Source organism: Crocodylus porosus, unplaced genomic scaffold (assembly GCF_001723895.1).
Source record: "Crocodylus porosus isolate Cpor-Errol unplaced genomic scaffold, CroPor_comp1, whole genome shotgun sequence".
In the NCBI taxonomy this organism is placed as follows: domain Eukaryota; kingdom Metazoa; phylum Chordata; order Crocodylia; family Crocodylidae; genus Crocodylus; species Crocodylus porosus.
Window position 1 is genome coordinate 41792650 of NW_017728931.1, and position 21340 is coordinate 41813989.

General features: G+C 45.4%; 1 protein-coding gene across 4 annotated transcripts in view; it reads left to right on the plus strand.

The window, feature by feature from the left end:
• Window positions 1-19674, plus strand: part of LOC109316526 (trichohyalin-like) — a 24461-nt gene extending 4787 nt beyond the window's left edge. For 2 of the 4 annotated variants that reach the window (XM_019544681.1, XM_019544683.1), the window contains exons 2-11: window positions 1215-1580; window positions 7125-7213; window positions 7397-7574; window positions 9252-9480; window positions 10832-11391; window positions 13800-13938; window positions 14912-15105; window positions 16045-16208; window positions 17644-17893; window positions 18251-19674. In XM_019544681.1, the coding sequence (XP_019400226.1) occupies window positions 1215-1580; window positions 7125-7213; window positions 7397-7574; window positions 9252-9480; window positions 10832-11391; window positions 13800-13938; window positions 14912-15105; window positions 16045-16208; window positions 17644-17893; window positions 18251-18475 (2394 nt within the window). In that variant the 3' untranslated portion in view covers window positions 18476-19674. Of the gene's footprint in view, window positions 1-1214; window positions 1581-7124; window positions 7214-7396; window positions 7575-9251; window positions 9481-10831; window positions 11392-13799; window positions 13939-14911; window positions 15106-16044; window positions 16209-17643; window positions 17894-18250 lie in introns of those variants that run through there. The other 2 variants (XM_019544682.1, XM_019544684.1) reach the window with 2 other exon arrangements.
• The last annotated feature ends 1666 nt before the right edge of the window (window positions 19675-21340 follow it).

Sequence of the window (21340 nt, forward strand, 5' to 3'; positions counted from 1 at the left end):
GGAATGGTCCGACCTGGCTGACTGTTCCTCCCAGCAGATGTCCGGGTAATTGAAGTCACCCATGACAACTACATCCCTTGCCTTAAGTGCCTCTGCAAGCTGGCCTGAAAATTCCCGGCCCAGCTCCTCCCCTTGGTTGGGGGGTCTGTAGTAGACCCCCACCGTTAGATCTCTCTCCCCATGGCCCCCTTGTATCTTGAAGGACCCAGGCGACTATAGGCCCATTCATGCTTAATTGCTGAGAGTAGTAGCAGTATATGGTATAGAGGCATTTTCAGATCCCGTGGAACCTCTTGTCTGCTCTTTTGCATGGCAACACCCCCCAAATCCCTAACCTGGATGAGTAATCATATGCAATAGCAACGTCAGCCTTTCAGCTCCGGGAACAAATCAAAAGGGCTGAGTTTTGCTGGCAGGTATATTGGTTTTTATTTTTTTGGTCATGCTGCTTGGCACTTGTTTGGTTCTCCATGACTTTCAAATATTCAGTCTCTTCCTCATCTGAACTAGTAAAAGCTGGCTTTTACCCTGCCTGAATTCCTTAAATTCCTTCTTTAAGTTCTGGCATCTCCTTTTAGATGGTTCACTGCCAGTTTAACACATCAAAAACTGAACTCCTAACCCATCTCCTGAACTCATTCTTCCTACCATTCTCCATCACCATTATCAATTCTATAGTTACATCCTCTTTTCACTCCAGCCCAGAACGTTCTAGTCTGTTTGAAACTTCCCTCTCTTTACCTTGCATGTCCAGGGGAAATGCCAAACTTGCTGTTATCTTGCTGGTTCTGATATTTGGCCTTTTCTTTGTGTCTATGATTCAAAGAACCCTAGAACAGAGGAGTTTGATGTAATATTAATTTAAATAGTGACTAAGATCAGTGAGCTTGCAGTTACCACACTGATTACAGAGACAGTACGAAGGAAGATGTGCAGTGTCAACTTTAGCCTCATCACTGACATCATGGCCCTTGATGTTAGCAATTACACAGTAATTCTCCTCAAACACCTCTGAAAGACCAGCATTGAATTTTCATTTCTATACTGAGAATTTCCTGGGTTTTTACAACATCCCCTGTTAAGCCGAAAGTGCCATGTTTTTTACAACATTCATTCATACATTCATCCAGTTTTTCAAAAGTTCTGTTATAAAATATTTCCTTTTTGAATTGCTATTTTTTTTTAGTTGGGTTAAAATTTTGTCTTTTGTGCAGGTGGTAAAGTGGCGCAGTAATTTAGTCAAATGTTCTCTCAGTACTGTCACTGAAGCAGCAGCATGGATTAGAGCCCTGCAGTGTGGAGATGGTGCAGAAGCTGCGTGTGCCTTGGCTGCAGCATTTGAAGATCCCGGGTGCCAGGCAGTGTACCTGGTCACAGATGCTCTCCTTGAGAGCGCTTCAGAGGAAATCTGTCACTTTCTTATAGAGACTGGGGAGTCACGCCCTGTGCATACTGTATACCTGGTGGGAAATCCAGGTGATTTTGAAAGCCACACACAAAAAATAATGGAAAAAGTAGCCAGACAGTCTGGAGGATCCTTTCGGGTGATCAGCCTCCACACAGCTAGTGCTTCAGATGAGGTAAGTCAATAACAGCAGATTCAGGTGAAATGGGTTTTTAACAGTGTGTGTTCAGAGACAACATTTCACAAAACTGAGCCAGTCAGAGGTACATCTTTCCTGCATTCTGAAAAGTTCACTGCATATTTTATCTGGCTTCCTGCAAACAAAGCTCTCCATGAATAACAGAAGGCAATAGATTCCGAAACTCTCTTACAGGTTTTCTTTGAAATCCCAAGGCTGTTCACATGCTGTTCTAATGAATACAAAGTATTCATCACTTAGTTTCATAACTGGAGTGCAACACAGGCAGCCCCTAGGTGGCAAGTGAACTTCTCATGTTGTTCTTGAACTATATCTGAGAACAGTTCTTGGGATAACATTCAACTGTAATAGGGTATATAACTCAATTAACTCCACCAGGTCTGAGCTTAGCCTATAAAACGGGCTTTAGAAGGCTTTTGTTATTAGATTTTAGTATGAGGCAGGTGAGGACATTGCGATGTGGAAGGAGATCTTGCAGCAACTCTATGCAAAAAAGAATGCCATGGCCCCTGCCACTTGATTTTCTGTTTACTTTGCTAGCTGGCTCTGAAGCAGTGATGGCTGAGATTCCTCCTGAGCTGTCCTGCTACTATTTAGTCTACCATCAGGCAGGTCATGTTGAATATTGCCCTTTTAAATAAAAATAATAATATAGAACAGTTAACTTTTGAAACCGCTATAACTAATAACAGTTAGCAGCTGGCATATGATTTGCGATTTTTTTCATCATATCGCCCACCTCTTAGTAAAAGGATTATGTGGTACACTATTCTTCCTGCTTTTCACAATCATGTAACAACTTTGTAGTAACTACACAACTGCTTATGTGGAATGGGAGAAAACTAATTAGGTATGTGTTTTATATGTGCTTGATGGAACACACATTTTGTCTTTTTTGGAGGAAAGTGAAGTATTCATTACTATGTCAATATTTTTGTTTTTTCTTTCTCTTCTTCCCTTCTGTTCTCCCTCCCTCTTTCCCTTCCTCCCCACCTTTTAAGCTCTCTGGTACGTGCTTCCCTATTTATTGTCCTTTTTGTCCTTCTGAACCCTTCCCATGTTACTTAGCCACCTGGCCCTGTTCTCTGTCCTACTGCTATGGACATTCCTCTCCCAGTGATGGTTTGGCCTTAGAAGGCAGCTTCTGGTTTTCCCAGTTAGTTCCACTAAACTGACTTCTCCCATCCAGTTTTTTTCACAGACTTCATGACTTTTGTTTGTATAGGACAGCTTGGAAACCTGTAAAAGAAGCTGGAAACTGGAAGAGGTGACACCATGGATAGAAACAGACACATCCCACCACAGCTGATCCACTTTATTTGGTGATATGTTCCCCTTATCTAGGGATTCCCTGTGTCCCTTGCTGCCTTGTTATCAGGATCCATGCCAGGTCCCTCACTGACCTGTGCTACACATGGAGGCAGAGGTCAGAATGGGTCTTGGCATGGGACAGAGCAGCAGTGCAGCACAGTGTAAAAGTCAGGGAATCCCTAGCACCCTGTGCCTCCACAGTGAAACCCATTCCAGCCCATGCTTCGCATAGAGACATGGGTCAGCACAGGTCCTATTGTGGAAGCATAGGACACTGGGAATTTCCTGGCTCCAATGCCACCCCATGCCTCCTTGCCAGGACCCATGCTGTCCTGTGCTTTATGCGGAGGCACAGATCAGCACAAGGCAGTGCAGAGGTGTGGAGTGATGTGGGAACCAGAGAATGCCTGGAGCCCCATGCCTCCACTTGGGATCCACATAACCTGTGCTTCATGCAGAGGCACAAGTCGGCATGGGGCAGGGTGGAAGTGTGGAATGGTGCAAGAGCTTAGGAAGCCCTGGTGCCTCCGCGCTGGGACCCAAGATGACCCATGCCTCCAAGTGAAACCTCAGCTTTCCCCACTTACCCCAGGGAAATCCCCAGGGTCATGTCTGGGTAAGTAGGGAAACCCTGACTTTCCCTGCTTACCGAAATGCATCCTCAGAGATCCTGATGGTATATCTCAATAAGCAGGGAAAGCTAGGCAGATGCTCCAGCAGCTTGAGGGGCCCAGTTCTGCCCAGGAATTTCCAGGGTGGATAGGATTGGGCCCCTCGAGCTCCCGGAGCAGGCAGCTGAGAATGCAGGTAGCTTTGGACAGTCCATACTGTCCTGCCATAAGCAAATAGATGTCTGCCACAGCAAAGAGGCACAAATTATTACTACCTTTTGTAGCAGCCGCAAATTTGGGCGTTTTGGGCATGGCAAAAAGTATGGACATCTGTTTGCTTTCACTTTGTGCTGCCATAAAAATGTTTATAGTTTCATAGCTGATAGGGTCAGAAGGGACCTGAGCAGATCATCAAGTCCGACCCCCTGTCATGGGCAGGAAAGAATGTTGGAGTCAAATGACCCCGGCTAGGTGATTATCTTGCCTCCTTTTGAAGACCCCCAGGGTAGGAGTGAGAACCACTTCCCTTGGAAGTTGGTTCCAGATCCTAGCTGCCCTGAGTGTGAAGTAGCACCTCCTGATGTCTAACCTGAACCTACTGTCAGTCAGCTTGTGACTGTTATTCCTAGTTACTCCTGGTAGTGCTCGAGGGAATAGGGACTCTCCCATTCCCCGCTGGTCCCCCCTGGTATGTTTATAGATGGCCACCAGATCCCTGTCAGCCTTCTCTTGTGGAGGCTGAACAGGTTCAGGTCCTGTATCCTCTCTTCATAGGGCCTGCCCTGCTGCCCCCTGATCACGCGAATGGCCCTCCTCTGGACCCTCTCCATGTTGTCCACATCCCTCCTGAAGTGTAGTGCCCAGAACTGGACGCAGTACTCCAACTGTGGCCTGACCAATGTCACATAGATGGGGAGGATCACCTTCTTGGACCTGCTTGTGATGCATCTGTGGATGCATGACAAGGTGCGGTTAGCTTTACTGACCACGTCCTTCTATTGGTGGCCCATGTTGATCTTGGAATCAGTAATGACTCCAAGATCCATTTCTGCCTCTGTGCTAATGAGAAGGGAGTTTCCCAGCCTATAGGTATATTGCAGGTTCTTTCTCCCCAGGTGCAGTACCTTGCACTTGTCAGTATTGAATCCCATCCTATTCTCATCTGCCCATCCCTGTAACCTATCCAGATCTAGTTGTAGCCTGTCCCTCCCTTCTAGCATGCCCACCTCTCCCCACATCTTAGTGTCATCTGCGAATTTGAACAAGGTGCTTTTCACCCCCTCGTCCAAGTCGCTGATGAAGATGTTAAACAGTGGGGGCCCAAGGACCAAGCCCTGGGGAACCCCACTGCCCATGTCCCTCCAGGTCAAAAATGACCCGTCCACCACCACTCTCTGAGTACAACCCTTCAGCCAATTTGCAGCCCATCTGACTGTGTAGGCATCAATGCCGCCATCGCCTAATTTTTTTAATGAGATTGAGGTGAGATACAGTGTCAAAGGCTTTCCTAAAGTCCAGAAAAACTGTTGAAAATGGGGACCATGACTGGCCCTTTTCCAGTCCTCTGGCACCTGTCCAGAGCACCACAAGTGCTCGTAAAGCCATGCCAGGGGTCCTGCAATGACCTCTGCCAATTCCCTCAGTACCTTGGGGTGCAGATCATCTGGACCTGCTGATTTGAACACATCCAGCCCCACCAGACGTTCCCTAACTAGGTCTTCTCCTTAGTCCTTCTGGAATCCCGGTAGGGGGGGATGTCCTGGTTCCTACTCAGAAAAACAGAAGCAAAGAATTTGTTAAAAGAGGTCAGCTTTGTTGTCTGGTGCAACCACAAGATTGCCAAGCGTGTCCTGCAATCCCACATTACCCGGTGCTTTCTTTTTACTCCCTATGTATTTAATAAAGGACTTCTTGTTATCTTTGATCCTGGTCCTAGTTCTAGTTCAGTTTCAGCTTTAGCCTTCCTAATGTCCCCCCCTACAGTCTCGAGCAATGGAGGTATAATCCTCCTTGGTGTTGGCCCCTCCCTTCCATTGGGTGTATGCCTCCTTTTTAGCTTTCAGACATTTCTGAATGCCTTTGGTGAACCATGGGGGCTTTTGAGCACTCTTGGCCCCTTTGACTCGCATTGGGATTGTCACCCTTTGGGCTTGGAGAATCGTCTCCTTAAGGAATGACCACTTGCCTTGAACTCCCAACTCCCTTCCCGTCCGGGACCTCAGTGCCTCCCCAACTAATCACCTTAGCTCATTGAAACTGACCCTTCTGAAGTCAAGGGCTGATGCCTTGCTGCAGGCCTTTGACACCCTGCACTGGATGGTGAATTCCAGTAGGCAATGATCACTATTGCCCAGGTGGTCGAGAACCCACGGTTCCCTCACCAGGTCATCACCTATGGCCAGGACCAGGTCCGGCAAGGCATTTCCCCTGGTGGGACTGTGCACCTCCTAGGTTAGGTGGAGGTCCTGTAATCTCAGCTAGGAACCTATGTGAGTGGTCAGACCTGGCTAACTGCTCCTTCCAGCAGATGTCTGGGTAGTTTAGGTCACCCATGAAGACCACGTCCCTTGACCTAACTGCCTCCACAAGCTGACCTGAGAATTCCCGGTCCAGCTCTTTCCCCTGGTTGGATGGTCAATAGTAGACACCCACTGTTAAGTCCCTTTTCCCCTGACCCCCTTGTATTCTAACCCAGAGCACTTCAGTCTGCCCTTCCTCTGACCCTGTGCTCTTTGCTGAGGACGTGTATTGCTCTTTGATGTAGAGCGCCATACCCCGACTTTTCCTCTCCATTATATCCAGCCTGTACAGCCTATAGCCCTTGATGTTTGCTGTCCTGTCATGGGTTGAATCCCACCAGGTTTCAGTGAGCCCCACTATGTACAGGTTTGTGTTAGCTAGCAGGAGGGCAAGTTCCTCCTGCTTGTTCCCCATACTACAAGCATTAGTGTAGAGGCATTTAAGGCTTCATTTATGGTGGCACAAAGGCAACCAAAGCCGAAGTCTGTTTCCATCTCATCTGACCACTAGGGGATCTGTTGACCACCACCAAACCACTCTGAGAAGTGTGTGAATCTTTCATCTTCAAAGCTCTTCATAGATATTTAACTAACTGTAAGGCAATAGGGTTAGACTTGTTTAAAAATAATGTTCTTTATTGTATCCCACCCCCGAGGACAGCAACCAAATGATTATTAGATCTGAGGTAGGATCAAATGAATACTTGCCCAGTCTGAAAATATTCTGATCTGTCCTTTGTGGCTTGGGGCCTGGACCCTGATTGAAAGAAAGAATTAGTGATTCAAATGCTGTATGGCCTCTGTTCTTTGTTAAAGTATAATATTTTTATTTTGTGTTGTATAATGTTTTAATTTATGTTATGGGAATGTCTCTCCTTTTCAACTTTTTGATAACCGAAAATGGGAGAAAACAGCTGATGGATGCTTACAGATGCTGAAATAGCACAGCATTGGGTATAGTGGAAGTAGCTAGACAAATCATGTCTTGAAGGTGAATTGAAAGTCTATGTATGAAATAACTGTTTAAAGATTTAGATTTCATTAAAAAAATCCTTTCCTACTTCCCATTCCTTTTCCAGGTAAACGCCAAATGCTCAAATGTCCACTGTTGCAGCACAGTCAGTAATCCCTCAGGTTGTTCGTTGCTGTTGGGGTGCCCTAAAAAACAGTAAGTTCAAATGTTGGAAACGGACTGCTAGATCCAAAAGCTTAGCAGGCCAGTTGAAAAACTCAGGGATGGAAGCAACTGGGAATATAAGACAGCTTTTGGTGTTTTTTTTTTTTGTTTTGATTCTAATGCCTTGCAGAAATCTGCCTTGCTTACTAAAGGATTTTCATCCTGTTCCAACAGCTTTCCTACTTGTGGATGGAGACCAGATCCTCCTACTCTACCCCTGGCATCGTCAGCAAAGGAGAATTTAATGGACATATCCCTAGAGGTACCCTATTTACTGAGGGGGGTTCGGATCCTAGCCAGGAGAGAGACTGACGGGTATTACTACCAAGGCCACATTGCCCAACAGGTGAAGGTAAGTCTTTAACCTGAGTGGTGAGTGTAAGTGACTCCCCATTGGTTACGTGTCTGTTCTCTCTGACCTTGGATTCCATGGGGTGGGTCTCTTTTGGCATACCATCTCTCCCTCTGTTGCTGGGTGGGGTTCTTTTATCATCTTTCTCTGTACTTTCTAATGACATTTCGCCATTTAGTACAAGGAGTCCTGCAAGCAGAAGCAACACAGAAGGCAACATACTTCTGGTGCCTACAGCCACTTGCTTGTTCAGAGCTAGCCGTGTCTAGGGATCAGCTCTGAATATATCCCCTTAACCAAGCTCAAGCTTGACTAGAAGCAAAGTTGAGTAGCTAAAGAACACTTACAGTAAAGCTGAGCATGCTGAAGTGTTCTGGGGTCTCCAGGACTCCTTCTTCCACAGGTGTCCCTACTGACATTTGTGGTTTTTCTGAATCTCTTCCCCATCTCTTATCCCCCTGTCATTACTTGGGCCCTTCTCTGCATCCAGACTCTTAGAATGAGGTAGTTTGAGCACAGGATTTTTCCCTCTCTCCCTCTTAAGGATATACAGTTACTGTGTTCTTTGTTCAGTGAGCATGGATGTTTAATAGCAATTGGACAGAGGTGCTTTCGTCTCTATTTTCCAGTTGAAAACAGGTTTCTTGGAGAAGTCACCGTTTACTCAGGAATATCATTGCTATGAGTTCTCTTTGGGTTTTATGATTACATAACTGTGGGCTTCCTTGGTGTTCCTCCCACTAGAAATGTAATATTAGCAGCACTGTGTTTTCAACTGAATTTTGTACTATCATACAAGGAAGAGCTGGTTTCAGAACCAAAATGTAGGTGACTTAAATGAAACAAATGTGACTATAGCAAAACTGTGAGTCATTTCACTGAATGAAATGTCAAATTAAACTCATGGAAAGTACTAATTTGGGAAGGAGAGAAGATGCTGTCATAACCGTGTAGAAGTTGTGAGACCTGGGCCAGGGGAAATTGCATATTTGGGGGAATGATGTTTCTGCATTTGGGGTGAGGGTATAGGCACTTGAGGCCAGAACAGCTGAAACAGCTATTCTAAATCAACATTGCCAACTCTGGCTGAGAGCGGGAAAGACCATGTACTTTGTCTTCTTGATTAGCAGGAGAGGAAACTGGACTTGCAGAAATGAAAGAAAAGAATGTTGGCCTCTAGGCATTTGTAGGTCTTAACATTTAGATGCCTAGTAATTTGCCTGTAGTGGAACAAGGGCACTACCTGAACCACCCTCCCTCCCCCCATACCTTTTACAAATAGAGGTTTAATCTAAAACGGTCAGAATTACAGCATTTGGGCAAGTCGATCAATTTATTATTCTTTTTATATGTAACTGGACATGCAGCAAAGAACAGAGTCTCAGTTTCTCTTGCTATAGAGGGGTGGTAGAATTCTTTCTTGGCACGGTGGCTGTGCTGTTCCATACCCAGCAAGCACACTTAGCGCATTCTAAAACTGCAGGAGGACATGGACTGTCAGACCCTTTTAGCTACTAATGCAGTAGGTTCTAAGGTTTCACTAACCACTTGCTGTTTCTTTCAATTCTTGGGATTTCTTCCTTTCTCTCTTCCTAATGGAAAGAGGTACCAGCCCCTAGGTTTGGCCATGGGTGAGACTCATGTTTGTTTGGCAAACTGCGTGATTTGATCTTACAGAGTTCTGGGGAACGGTTTTTAATTGAGTTTGAGAGAAGTCGCTTACGGAAAGGCAAAGTGCAGCATCGAATGCAAGAAACCCCCCTCTATGATATCATCCAATATGAAGATGCCAGGCGATTGCCTCTAGCTCCAGGAGATAGGGTCTTGGCACCCTGGGAGCCTAAAAGTGAACGATATGGCCCAGGCACTGTACTGCAGGTTGCAGAGAGCAAAGCAGCACATTTAGGTATGGCATATTGGCTTACAATCTGCAGTTTGGTTTCACTTGTCCTCTTTTTTTTTTTTTTTACTTCTCTCTTCCTTTTCCTAAGTGAGTCTTTCTTATTCAGTACTGAAGTTAGCGCTGCACTATGTAGAGTTATTTTATGAACCAGGGCATATATGATCTCTTTTTCTGCTGTGTAACTGATACCACTTATGACATAATGAGAACCACATACCTCGATCTCTCAGATACTTGGATATAGTGTAAACCAGTAGTTTAGACTAATTTCCACATGCACGAAAGGTAAAATCCTGGCTTGACTGAAGTCAGTAGAATTTTTTTCTATTGATTCAGGTGAAGCCAGTGATCTCTTACAGCAGGGGTGCTCAACCTCTGGCCTGTGATGCCATGTCATCTAGCCTGTGGGGTTCCTCATGGGTTCAGAAAATTCGGCAGCAGGACAGTAGTAGCACTTCTCCCCCAACAACAAATTTCTGGACTATGGGGCACCCCAGGGCCTGCACACAGCCTCTGGCACCTGATCCCAGTGCGTAGGGCAAGGCAGGGGCAGCACCAGAGACCAGTCCTGGTATGGGGAGACTGGGCGGGTGCAGTGTGGGGCCTCAGAACCCAATTCTGGTGCAACAGGATCAGGAGGGGAGGGTGCCAGCCCCCCAGGACCCAATACCAGTACAGGATAAGGGAAGGGGCAGGGCCAACCCCCTGGGCAGTGAGAAGCTATACTGCATCTGGACGACTTCTAGCCATACCCACACCACTGCCACTTCTCCCACTCTCCTAGCTCCAATGTGACATGAGCCAGGTGGTTTTGCGGGTGCATCAGTGGTGGGGGGGCTTTGCCTGCATCTATGTTGGGACCCAGCAACTGTGAGCTAGGCCTACCCCATTGCCACTTCTCTCAGTCCTCCCAATCCCAGGCTGCGATTTGGGGTACAGCTTCTATCCACTGGGGAGCTGTGCTCCCACTGTAGCCAGGGGGGCAGAGGGTGGGAGCAGTGGTGGCACTGTAGACACAATTTTTAGATACCTGGTTCTGGCGCAGCTCCCTACCAACTGGAAGTTGCACCCTTGCTGCAGCCAGGGAGCAGGGGGCTTGGGGCTGGGAGAAGCAGCTGCAGTGCGACCACAGCTCCTACCTCTTTGGCCCTGGTGCAGGCATGGGGAAAGCCACCGACCTTGATGCAGTGTAGAAGCCACCTGGCCTGTGTTGCACTAGAGCTGTGGTCTTCCACCCTGTGGCTTGTAAACAGTGGCCCATCCCTGGTATAACATACAGTTCATTTGATTTAGAAGAGACAGGTTTTGTTTGCTTCTAAAATGTTACCCGTGACTTTTTTTTTCCTGTTTGCAGTGCCTAATGACAGAGAAGTGCTTGTGAATTTCTGGAATGGGCAGACTAAGAAGGTGCGTGCTGACAAAGCTCTGTGGATCCCTTTGCCTTTAAGTGAGCGCATCATCTTAGAACTTCAGATGCCCTTGGCAGCCAGGCAGATGCTGGTGGAATCAAGCTCAGACTATCCCTATGTTGTGACACCTGGTTACAGAGCATCAGGGCACTGCAGACATTTAGATCCTGTTCACCTTCAGAGTGCCTCACAAGTCCAGTCATATCCTGATTGCTGTTTTCTGTGTCCCTCACTTTGCCATTGCTGCCCTGTAGCCTGGGTGCCTGTTAGCCCCAGGGTGAGTAGAGTTCAATCAGATGATGACCTGATCCCAGGAACAAGCCTGACCAAAGAAGAGCTGAGCAGGAAGATAGAAGAGCAGCTGTCTAAAGGGAGCACCCCCATTTCAGAATGGGTCTCCAGAGAGGAAGAGAAAGAAGAAAAAAAGGAAGCAAAGAAAGGAAGTGCCCCTAAAGACTTAGAATCTTGGATGGAGGTAGGAAGCAAGGTTACAGAAGCCAAGAAGGTACAAAGTGTTTTAGCTAGACCACAGTGTTACAGCCTTCTTTGGTATAGCTATAGTAATATTTTGCATTCTGTACAGAAAAATTACCAGAAATGCCTGTGCTTTGCTAAGGGTGGGAACCATAGATGGCTTTCCAATACGTTTCTGATCCTTTCTTCCTGGAGATAGTTGAAAACTGGTTTATTGCCTGGCACTGGTACGAATAGCCCCTCAGCACCTACTGCACCACTCAGAATCATTGGATCACAACACACTCCAGCAACACCCCATTCTGCTTTTGACCTGCCTGCTTCACTGAGGAGGAAAGAGCATTGTAGAGGCAAGCAGAAACCACTCTGAAATTACTATGCAGAAAGATCCCCAGTTACCTAAGGCATTTCTTCATCCATGACACACAACTGAATTAAGGATCTATCCTTTATTGAACTCAGCTGTTTGTGGCATAATTTTTGTTTTTTGGAGATATTGCCTATTGGCTCTAGAGTAGTCCATATAGTGCAGTCTTAATGTCAGAATTGCAAGGTCCCTGCTATGCAGCATTGGTGTATGAAGTGAAAGTGTTAAATGAACAGAGAAAGGAAACACTTTATCACATCCCTTTCTTCTCTTAGTGGCCTCTGGCAATTTACATAAAGGGCAAAGGGTTTTAAAAGGACAGGTTCACTTGAGTACCTACGTTTTCATGTGCAGTTTGCTGGGACTGTACCTACAATTCATCTCGCTGCACAATTAATTGGTAGCAGAAGTGCCTAACTGGCCATTTGCAAATTGAGACAATAATTGTTTGTTCAAATAGAAGCAAACATGTTCCTGAACACAAATGAGCCTCTTTAGCTTTAACTAATTGGTCCATCAAAGATCACTAAGGCTAAAGTTAGCTGAAGATTTTTTTTTTCATATACAAGCACTCCCATAATTCTAAACAGCCCTTAAGCACTCTGAGATTTTATTTTCTTTTTAGTTTAAGTCTCAGGGGCAGATCCTGAATTGGTTTAAATTGTCATAGCTCCTTTCGTAGCTTTCTAAGGGCAGAAGGAGCCTGTGATCTTTTAGTCCGCTTTCTTTTATAACACAAGTTATAATCTGAAATCACTTGAGCTATAACAGTTTATGCTTAGTATCTATCCCCTGGGATTCTGCAACCTAATAATGAACGATGTTCTTTTCTGTTTAATTCAGAAGGGCAAAATGCCATTAGGAAGAGGTACGCTGCATACAGGCAAACTGCAGGCTTCTCAGACTTGAACCACAGCACTTTCTGTTATTCTAGTTCTGCCATTAAACCCCAATCCCAGCCTGCTCCTGTAATTTGAGTCCCAATGGCACACCAAAACACTGCCAGGTGTGGGGTAATTTTGGAAGGCAGATAAGCCTAGGAACCAGATAACAACCACATATTTAAAGGATTCAGTTATTTCATTATTAGCTTCTTTTCTTTCTTAAACCGCAGTTTCATTAGAAAGTTTGGTTTGTAGTTCATCACTACTGTCTTGGCAGTGGTTGTTTGTCACATGAAGACAACATTTTTCCTATAACTGAAAGGCTGACCAGTCATTCAACGAGCATCAGCCAAGTCCGGTTTGGCTTTGCACAGCCAAGAATAGGGCTGTGCAAAGCTTCAGTACCTGATTTGATTTGGCAGAGATTCGTCCTTATTTGGTGCCCGAATCTTTGAACTGAATCAGAACCCTTCAAATCGATTGAGAGAAATTCAGAAAGATTTGAAGATTTGGACATCTAGAGAACTTCAGACGTTTTTTCTACATACCTCTAGGTAGCAGGGCCTCGTGAGTGCTGCGATGCTGAGGTGCATGGAGTGTCCTACAGGAGTGCAGGGGGCTCCTCAGCACACTTGGTAGCAGACCCGGAAATCCGCTAGGGAGCATGCAAGAGGGCCCCCCATGCCTCCCTGGCTCGGTGACTGATGCTTTCTGGGTCGGGGGGGGGGGGGTCACCTGAGGTCCCCCCGGAGCCAAAGTAGTTCCAGTTCACTTCTGGATTCATTGCCAAGCACATGGAGGGCCCCCCACCACACTCCTGTGGGACACTCCATGCACCACAGCATCGCAGCGATCATGAGCTGCGCCTGCTACCTCAAGGTATGTTGAAAAAACTTTTAAAGTTGTGTCTATATCTGAATTGCTGATTCTCCAAATCAGCATTGAATCTTCAGATTCAGATTTGGCCGAATCAAATCAGGCACAGTAATCCAAATCAACTACTCAGATTGCTGTCCCTGATTCAGGCCAAATCTGAATCGAGTAGGGCCCACTTCGCACACCCCTACTAAAGATGGAATTAGTGTGGTAAAGGCAAAATGATAAAGTAGCTTGTGCAAATTCCTGTTACTGACACATTTTTTTTCCTCACCAGTTCAGGATTTTGATAATGTTTCTTTCTGTTTCCAGAACCCTCAGGAGTTGAACCATGCCAGAGTTGATATGGCTGTCAACACAGACAGCTGCCTAATGGAGTTAATGCACAAAGACAGAGAAGGCAAGAGGTACCATGAGGCTGACCCTGAGGCTCATTTTACGAATGATCCAGGTATCGAAACTATATCAGTTAGCAGTTCCACACAGACTTGAGACTTGCCTGTCCAGATCAGAGTGTTAGGCTGTCATGTTTGGTCTCTTTTCTTTGGCAGCATTTAAGGCCTGGCATTTCAAAGGAAGATGAGGAAATGCTGCAATGAACCTGGCCAATTGTGTTCTATTATATATAGGTTCAATTGGCTGTGCATTTTGGTGATTGCTCATCCTTCTCTCAGACATGAAAAAATCCTTCCTGGCTCCTTCAGCTGCCACTATGTGCCCTGAAACAAGAGCTTTGATTACTTTTATCTTATCATTCACTGTTAATGTTATTAGTCTTGAGATTACCCTCGCCTTTATAAAATCCATCTGCTTTATTTGACTTGAATGCCTGTGGCAAACTGTTGCACAGATTGACTATATTCTGTCTGTCCTCTTATATGCACTGTGATTACTACTTTTTAATGACATTATGTAAGCCTTTGGTCTCATATATAAAAATGGACTGGTTCATAATCTAAAATACCTTTTAATTAAGATCCTTTAATTAAGATCAGTGCCTTCTTCATCTAAAATAGATTTGTCAAATACACAGGCACTTGGCTGTAGACCAATAGGCTGAAAGCCTTCTGCAGCCTCACCAAACTGCTATTGCCTTTGCCCACTCTCTATCAGGTCTCTTACCAAGAGAGTCTGAAAGTGGAATTGCAGAAATGTATATGCCCTAACAGCCAGTATTGCAGCTCACAGCAACTCGTGTCTGTGAGCATAGTGAATACTCAGTTAAATCCTGAGTAAAAACTCATGCTTGTCTATGTTAGCAATTTTTTTTTAAAGTGGTGACCTGTTTTTTTGGTCATTGAAAAGATCTCACTTCCTTGAAGAGAAAAGTTAGTATTTATAATTTTTACATGAATAGATTTTTCCTTCTGCTTGTCCAGTTTTCCTAAAGCATGTAATTGTTATATTTCTGATGTGTCTGAAAGGTCTTTTACAGTCCAGAATTTCAGAAGCTCCAGCCCAGCAACCCCAAACAAACCCTTCCACCAAAGTCCATGCTTTCAGCACTTCTGGTCGCCAAGCTTGGTTTCACCGAGTGGATCAGTCTCTAAAGAAAGACCGCTTGACTATTGAATCTGCCCTGTGTGTGCGGAGACCCCACAGCACTCCAACTGTGCAGGTTAGAAGAACCAAAAATATTCTTAGAATAAAGCAAGGCCTTTTAAATCAGTTGAATAAATTCAAGGCTAACTTGTGGCGCAAAGACCTTTAAGCTAATTTCCTGAAAGGTTATTTTTATAAGATCCTAATTAGAAATACAGAAGTCTCATCTCTGATTAGCTGAGTTTCAGTGAAAGGTGAGTTGACACTTTTGCATGGCTGACTTTTAATTCACTCTCCCAGTGTCTTAGATGCAATCAGCTCTTCTTATCCTCTAGCTTCACACCAGCATAAATTAAACAGTTTGAGCATTGCTGTAGTTTGTGCCAATTGCCAAGAGAAGAGCAAAACCTCAGCTGTGCCCTGAGGTACCTGGCCACACTCTCTTGACTGGACACTGAGGTACCCCAGCCTTATCTCTGCAGTAATGAATGGTCATACCATAGTGGGGTAGTCCTCCTGAGGTAAATTGTGCTGCTGTATGCCAGCAACAGCCTCATTTTTCTCCATGTTGGAAAGTGACACTATGATACAAACCAGAAAGAATGTCTTTACACGTGCTCCAGGATGGAGGGATGTGGCACTTTAATTAGAGCGGCTCCGAGCGTCCAAGGGTCACTCTAGGTACAGCACCCACAGTGTCACATGTATTGAACAAGCTCTAGTTAAAGAGTTAAAGCATCCCCACCACCATTTTAAAGTGCGGGAGCGCTGAATACATGTGATGCAGAGGCTGCTGGAACGTGCTAATTAGCAAGCTCCAGCAGACTTCGCTAACAGAGTCTGCTCCAATGCATGCTAATTAGTGTGCATCGGAGCAGATGCCCGGCACATGGGTAGGTACCCAAAGCTCCCAGTGCTTGGAAACAATGTCAGAAGGCCAAACCTTTCTGATCTTACGGGACTTGAGTTCACTGTCGAAAAATATATTACTGTTATACACGATTTTCTGTTTCAGAAATCTGCAATTACCAGTGCAACTGAAAAGAGCCTGAGAGAGGCAAACTTCGATGCAGCCAGGACTGAGCACAAAAGGCAGCAAGAGAAGCAGAGGCAGGTAAAGAGGGAGCAACAACAACTGGCAGAAGGCCTGAGACACCAGCTGCTGCAAGACAGCCGCAGGTAAGGATCTCCAAGTTCAGAGAGGGGCTGGAGAAGTAGCGGGGAGACTTCAGCAGCTCCTAAGCATCATCCAGCCCTTTATAACCCAGCATGAGATATTCAGTAATATATGCTTCCTGAGCTTATGTTCTGATACCCTCTCTCTGTCTTTATTGCCTGTTATGCTATTTGCTGAGTGTTGATCACAGTTGCTTTCTTAAAAGACTGATCCTGATAAATGCTGAGAGCCTTCTACTTTCATACACTTCAGAGGGCACTCGGAATATTGGAGCAAAGCACCAGACAGTTTATTTCAGATGTTATGGCTATGTTTAGGCATCCTTTCCACCTCCTTCCCCCACCACCTGGAGTTTAAGCTTTTCTTTGTTTTTTGAAATGATAGATTCCTAGTAGCAGGTCAAGAAATCAGGAGGATCTTGTAAACTGAAAACTTTATGTATTTTAGAAGCAGAAGAATAAAAATTATGCCTAGCTGAGGAGACTGCATCAGCAACCTGCCAGTGATACCGGCATCTGGTTGCATATACTAGACCAGATTGTGGCTGCCCTCATCTTTAATATTGTGGTACAGACATTTCCCAGCATGTGCTCTATTTTGATCTGATATCAGTGTATAGTGATCAAGAAAGAACAGCATATTCTGCGAACTGGAGTCTCAGGATGTAGCTCTATTTTACGTTAAAGTACTTACGGCTTTGTGCTGCAGGTTAGGAGCCCCTTTACTAAGGCCTGAGCTATACCACGTAGTTCTGTGGTTAGTATTCCTGTTCAACACTTACAGCTCCCTTGTGACAGCACAGCCCCTCTTTTCTGCTGGCAGAGCAACATCAGCTTTCTGCCTAAAAGAAGGCTTCTGCTGATGCCCATGAATCGGCAGAGGCATGTGTACTCATGCCTTCCACTGGCTGCTGTGATGCTTTCATCAGCTGGTGTCTTCCCAAGGTTCACTGCATGCCCTGCCAGCAGCTGTTTAGTGGAGCCAGGTGGATCTGGGAGAAGCCTCATGGATCTAAATATGTCCTTGTGCCTTCCCTGTGGTGGGTGCTGTCCACTGGCAGAGCTTGTTTAGATAAAGCCTATGAACATACAGCACCCTTCAATGGGAAGCAAAGCATAATTCCATATGGGCCTGAAAATGCCAAGTGAATAGAAGGAAACAAAACATAATAACTAGTAATAGCTGCACAGTTGAAAAATTCAGTCTCATGAAAATGCAGGTAAGTGAATTATTGCTCATTTTCAACCATCCATACTAATTATGAGCAGGAGTTTGGCCAGGACTTCCAAAACCTTTCAGGAAGTGGCACAGTACTTTTTAATGGCCACACACAGTCAGGACCTCTGGTTTATATCTCAGCCATTGACACACCTGGGGATAGTCTCTTGCCTTTGTTCTTCTTTCTGGGTTGTTTTGGACATATACTTTTGGAAACAGGCAGAGATCTCTTCAGAGAATGTTGCAAGGGTTGGAGAAGCAGCTGGAGCACAATGAGCAGGCCTGCCAGCACATGGTACAGCTCCAGGCTGCCAGGGCAGAGAGGAACAGAAAGGAATCCTCTCTGCAAGAGGAGGAGAAAAAGAAGGAGACTCAGAGGCTGCAGTTCCTGAAGGCACAGCATCTGCAGAGAGAGAAAATTCTGGCAGAATACAATGACAGGATCTCTGACCACGACAAAAAGAGACAGGTGAGGGCTGTTTCATGAATGCTTTTCTTGGACTCTTTGTAGCTCCCTGTTGCTGTCTAACTTACCAATATCATTTGGAGATACTTATATAACCTGATTTTTAATGTGTGCAAACTGATGAAAAATGAGACCAGTCCACATGGGAAAGTAAGACAGTCCATGTCTCTGTATCATACAGACTCTGCTGATACCAACTTTCCACAAGAGATCATGGAGGGAACAGCATACAAGCTGCTGGCTGGCAAATTCACAGCTACCCCATCCTACTTTTTCCCAGTAACAGGCACAGGATGGACAGGACTTCTGCATGAGAGCATGAGTAGGACTTTGAACATCCTTTCACTTATTTTTCTGTAGGATTTGCTCAGGACCAGAAGGCAATCCCGACAGGAGATCTTGAAACAAGAATTACAGGAGCAGCACACTCAGCAGAGAAAGCATGAGGTTACCAAATGGAAAGCATTCCAAAATCGGGACCAGTTGCATCAGAGACTGGAAAAGGAATGCCAAAAACATCAGGACCTCCAGCAGTACCTCAAGGAGCAGAGCCTTTTGATGCTCCGTGCCTCCTTGCTGTTGTAAAAAGGCTGCAGTGCAGATAATCAGTCCCCTGAGCACTATCTCAAGTCTCCTATATATGTTGTAGATGTGAACCAATGTACTGGGCCTGAGTTATAATGCAGTGATGATCAGCAGATGACAGTCATTCTTGGAAATATTTATATCTCCTCTTGAGCATAGCCAGAGTCTATTTGCAGGTACCCGTCCCTTACAACCCTTTCTTGTTGGACAGGTGAATCTATCTGCTGTGAAGACAGTCAGGTCAGTAAAACTGCTGGCTGGTTTCTATTTTGTCTTACATGCTAAATATGTAGTGACTTTGGAGGTAGACACAATCTAGAATAGAGATGAGATATCACAGGCATCAAAGGGGAGAAGTGTTTGCATTGTGATGTGGCAGGACAAAAAATCCAGCTCTGTTGAGTTTCTGACAGAACCGTCCAGCCAGGGAGCAGAAAGATGACAGGCTGTCTCCTATAGAAGACCACTGAGACTAGACCTGCTGCACTGTCTTCTGAACTCTTTACTGTCAAGAAGATATAAACCAACTGAGGGAGTTCAGAGAAGAACAGCAAAATGGCAGAAGGGTTTTAGGACTAACTCATATAGGAGACAAAGAACACAAAGCATACTACTACCAGGCAAGGGGACATCAGGCTGTAAGTACTGTCAAGCTACAAACCCAGAGGGACAAAATGCTGTATGCTAGTAAATGGGGTATGGGTTAGGACTAGGGAGGGGAAAAGACAAACAATCAAGGCAAAAAATAAGTCTGGAGAAGCTTTGTGAAAGGGAAGAGTTAGCAGGCTGGTTAACTGTCCCAGGAGACAGATGGAAGTCACAAACCCATTTAAAAGTATTGGGTTGTATTGTTGGGGATAGTCCTGGACTGGCAGAAGAATAAGCCTGCTAACTGTTTTTCTACTCCTTATGGAACAGAAGACTGAGAGCACTTTTCTTCTGCACGAGGTTACAAAAGTGTGTTTATATACACAAGAAGCCTGTAGAATAGGAAACGCAGTCCTATGGCATTCTATCAGGGGTACAACTAGGACATGGGTCACTGGGGTCCAGACCAGAGTCACGAGTCAGGGGGTCTAGAGCAGGCAGCCATAGGTGTAAAGGACTGGGACATATGTGATCAGCAAACTGGAGCCATCTGTTGAAAGATGGGGGTCTGGTCTGGAATCTGGAACAAGGAGTCAGCAGGAAGGAACCAGGAAACTAGGAATCAATATGCAGAACCCTAAGAACAAGAAGTCAGATGCCTGAAGGTAGGCAGAAACTAAGCTGCTGAGCACGCAAGAGCTGCTTTTATAAGCAGGCAGACACACCCATGCAGGCAACTGGGGCCACCTGGAAACAGTTAGGCTGCTCAGCTAACAAGGGCCAGCTGGAGGCTTTTCAGCTTGTCTGCTGCCTAGACTTGTGAGGCATTCTTCCCAGTGCACTTGCTATAGTGGCATGGTATCCTGTGAGAGCCCTGAGAAGGGGGGAAGTCAGGGAAGAGTTGTGCATAAAGTTTGCAGTCATAGAAATAGGTTAATTCACATGGCACAGTGAGGTGTCAGTGTCCAACCTGCAGCATTCAGCACAAACTACCTTGAAGTTTCTCTTCCCAGTCAAGAGGACACTTGCAAACAAGAGAGTTGGTGGAAGCACGGTATGTGAGTAAGCTGGACTGCTTGTTACCAGCAGAGGCAGAGGCAGAAAGGAGTCCGTGCAGAGATAGGAGCTTTGGAACTCAGCACATTACCCTGGGTGGGGGGGTTGGGGAGGCTGGGGCAAGCAACTCTGCTGGCTCCAGCAGCCTTATCTAGGGTCTGGGGGGCCTTGGGGAGCTGTAGCTGCAACAAGCCTGCACCAAGAAACCTGGCCAGCAGCCAGAGTGTAGCTTTGGCTGCCCAGGCTCCAGTTTTGGGTGGCATACAATGCTCCCGCATGTGCTGCCCTGCTTTTTTTGGTGTGGGGTTTTTTTTCACCCTGGGATCTCCAGGGCAAGGAACGCCTGCATGTGTGATGTGTGGTGCCACAGATGGGTCTTAAGTACCACATACTGCATATCTGAATTCATCTGGATATGCCCTGAACAACTAACTTATTCAGAGATCCATAAGCTTTTCTAGCCTACTTCAGATGCTATGAATGGACTTGCAGAGAGCAGGGGTACTACATAGAAAGGAGTAAGATAATTTAAATACAAAGGATAGGGAAAGGGGAAGAAAGGAGTGGGTGCTACTGAGAGAACTGAGTTGAAGAGATCAAAAGGGATAAACAAGGCAGTTAAACCACTGAGGGATACAGGCTATGAAAGCTAGTCTGAGTAATGGCATAAGAATCCAGAGTCTCTGTTGAGACCATACTTAACACAATCCAACCTGTGGATTATTTCTTGTTTTGCAATTTTTGCATTCAGGTTGGCTTTTAAAGTTTTGTTATTTAAGAACATTTACTCTGAGGTCAGTGATGGAATAGCCAGGAGGTTAAAGTGTTCGGCCACTGGCCTTTTTTGGAATTGATGTCAGATTGACTGTGTTTTGAGGCTTGTCTTCATTACTAAAATGTCTGTATGTTGTAAGTAATAAAACCAGTTGAAGGCAAGGCACTTAAGTTTTACCATAAAGTAAGCTGGCCAAAGTAAACACCATGTGAGGGCATATAAAAATAATTAAAAATGGGCCCATAAGGGATCTTGAGACATCATGTAGTCCAGCATTTCTTAACCTGTGGGTCACGATCCAAAAATGGGTCGCAGGAATATTTTAAAGGATTGTAGCAAGTCCCAGAAAAACACAGGAAAGCATGGGTTTCCCCTTGCAGGCTGGCAGCATTCCAGCCTGCTAGGGGCTGTTTGGAGGCAATGGGCACAGCTGTATCTGCATGTGT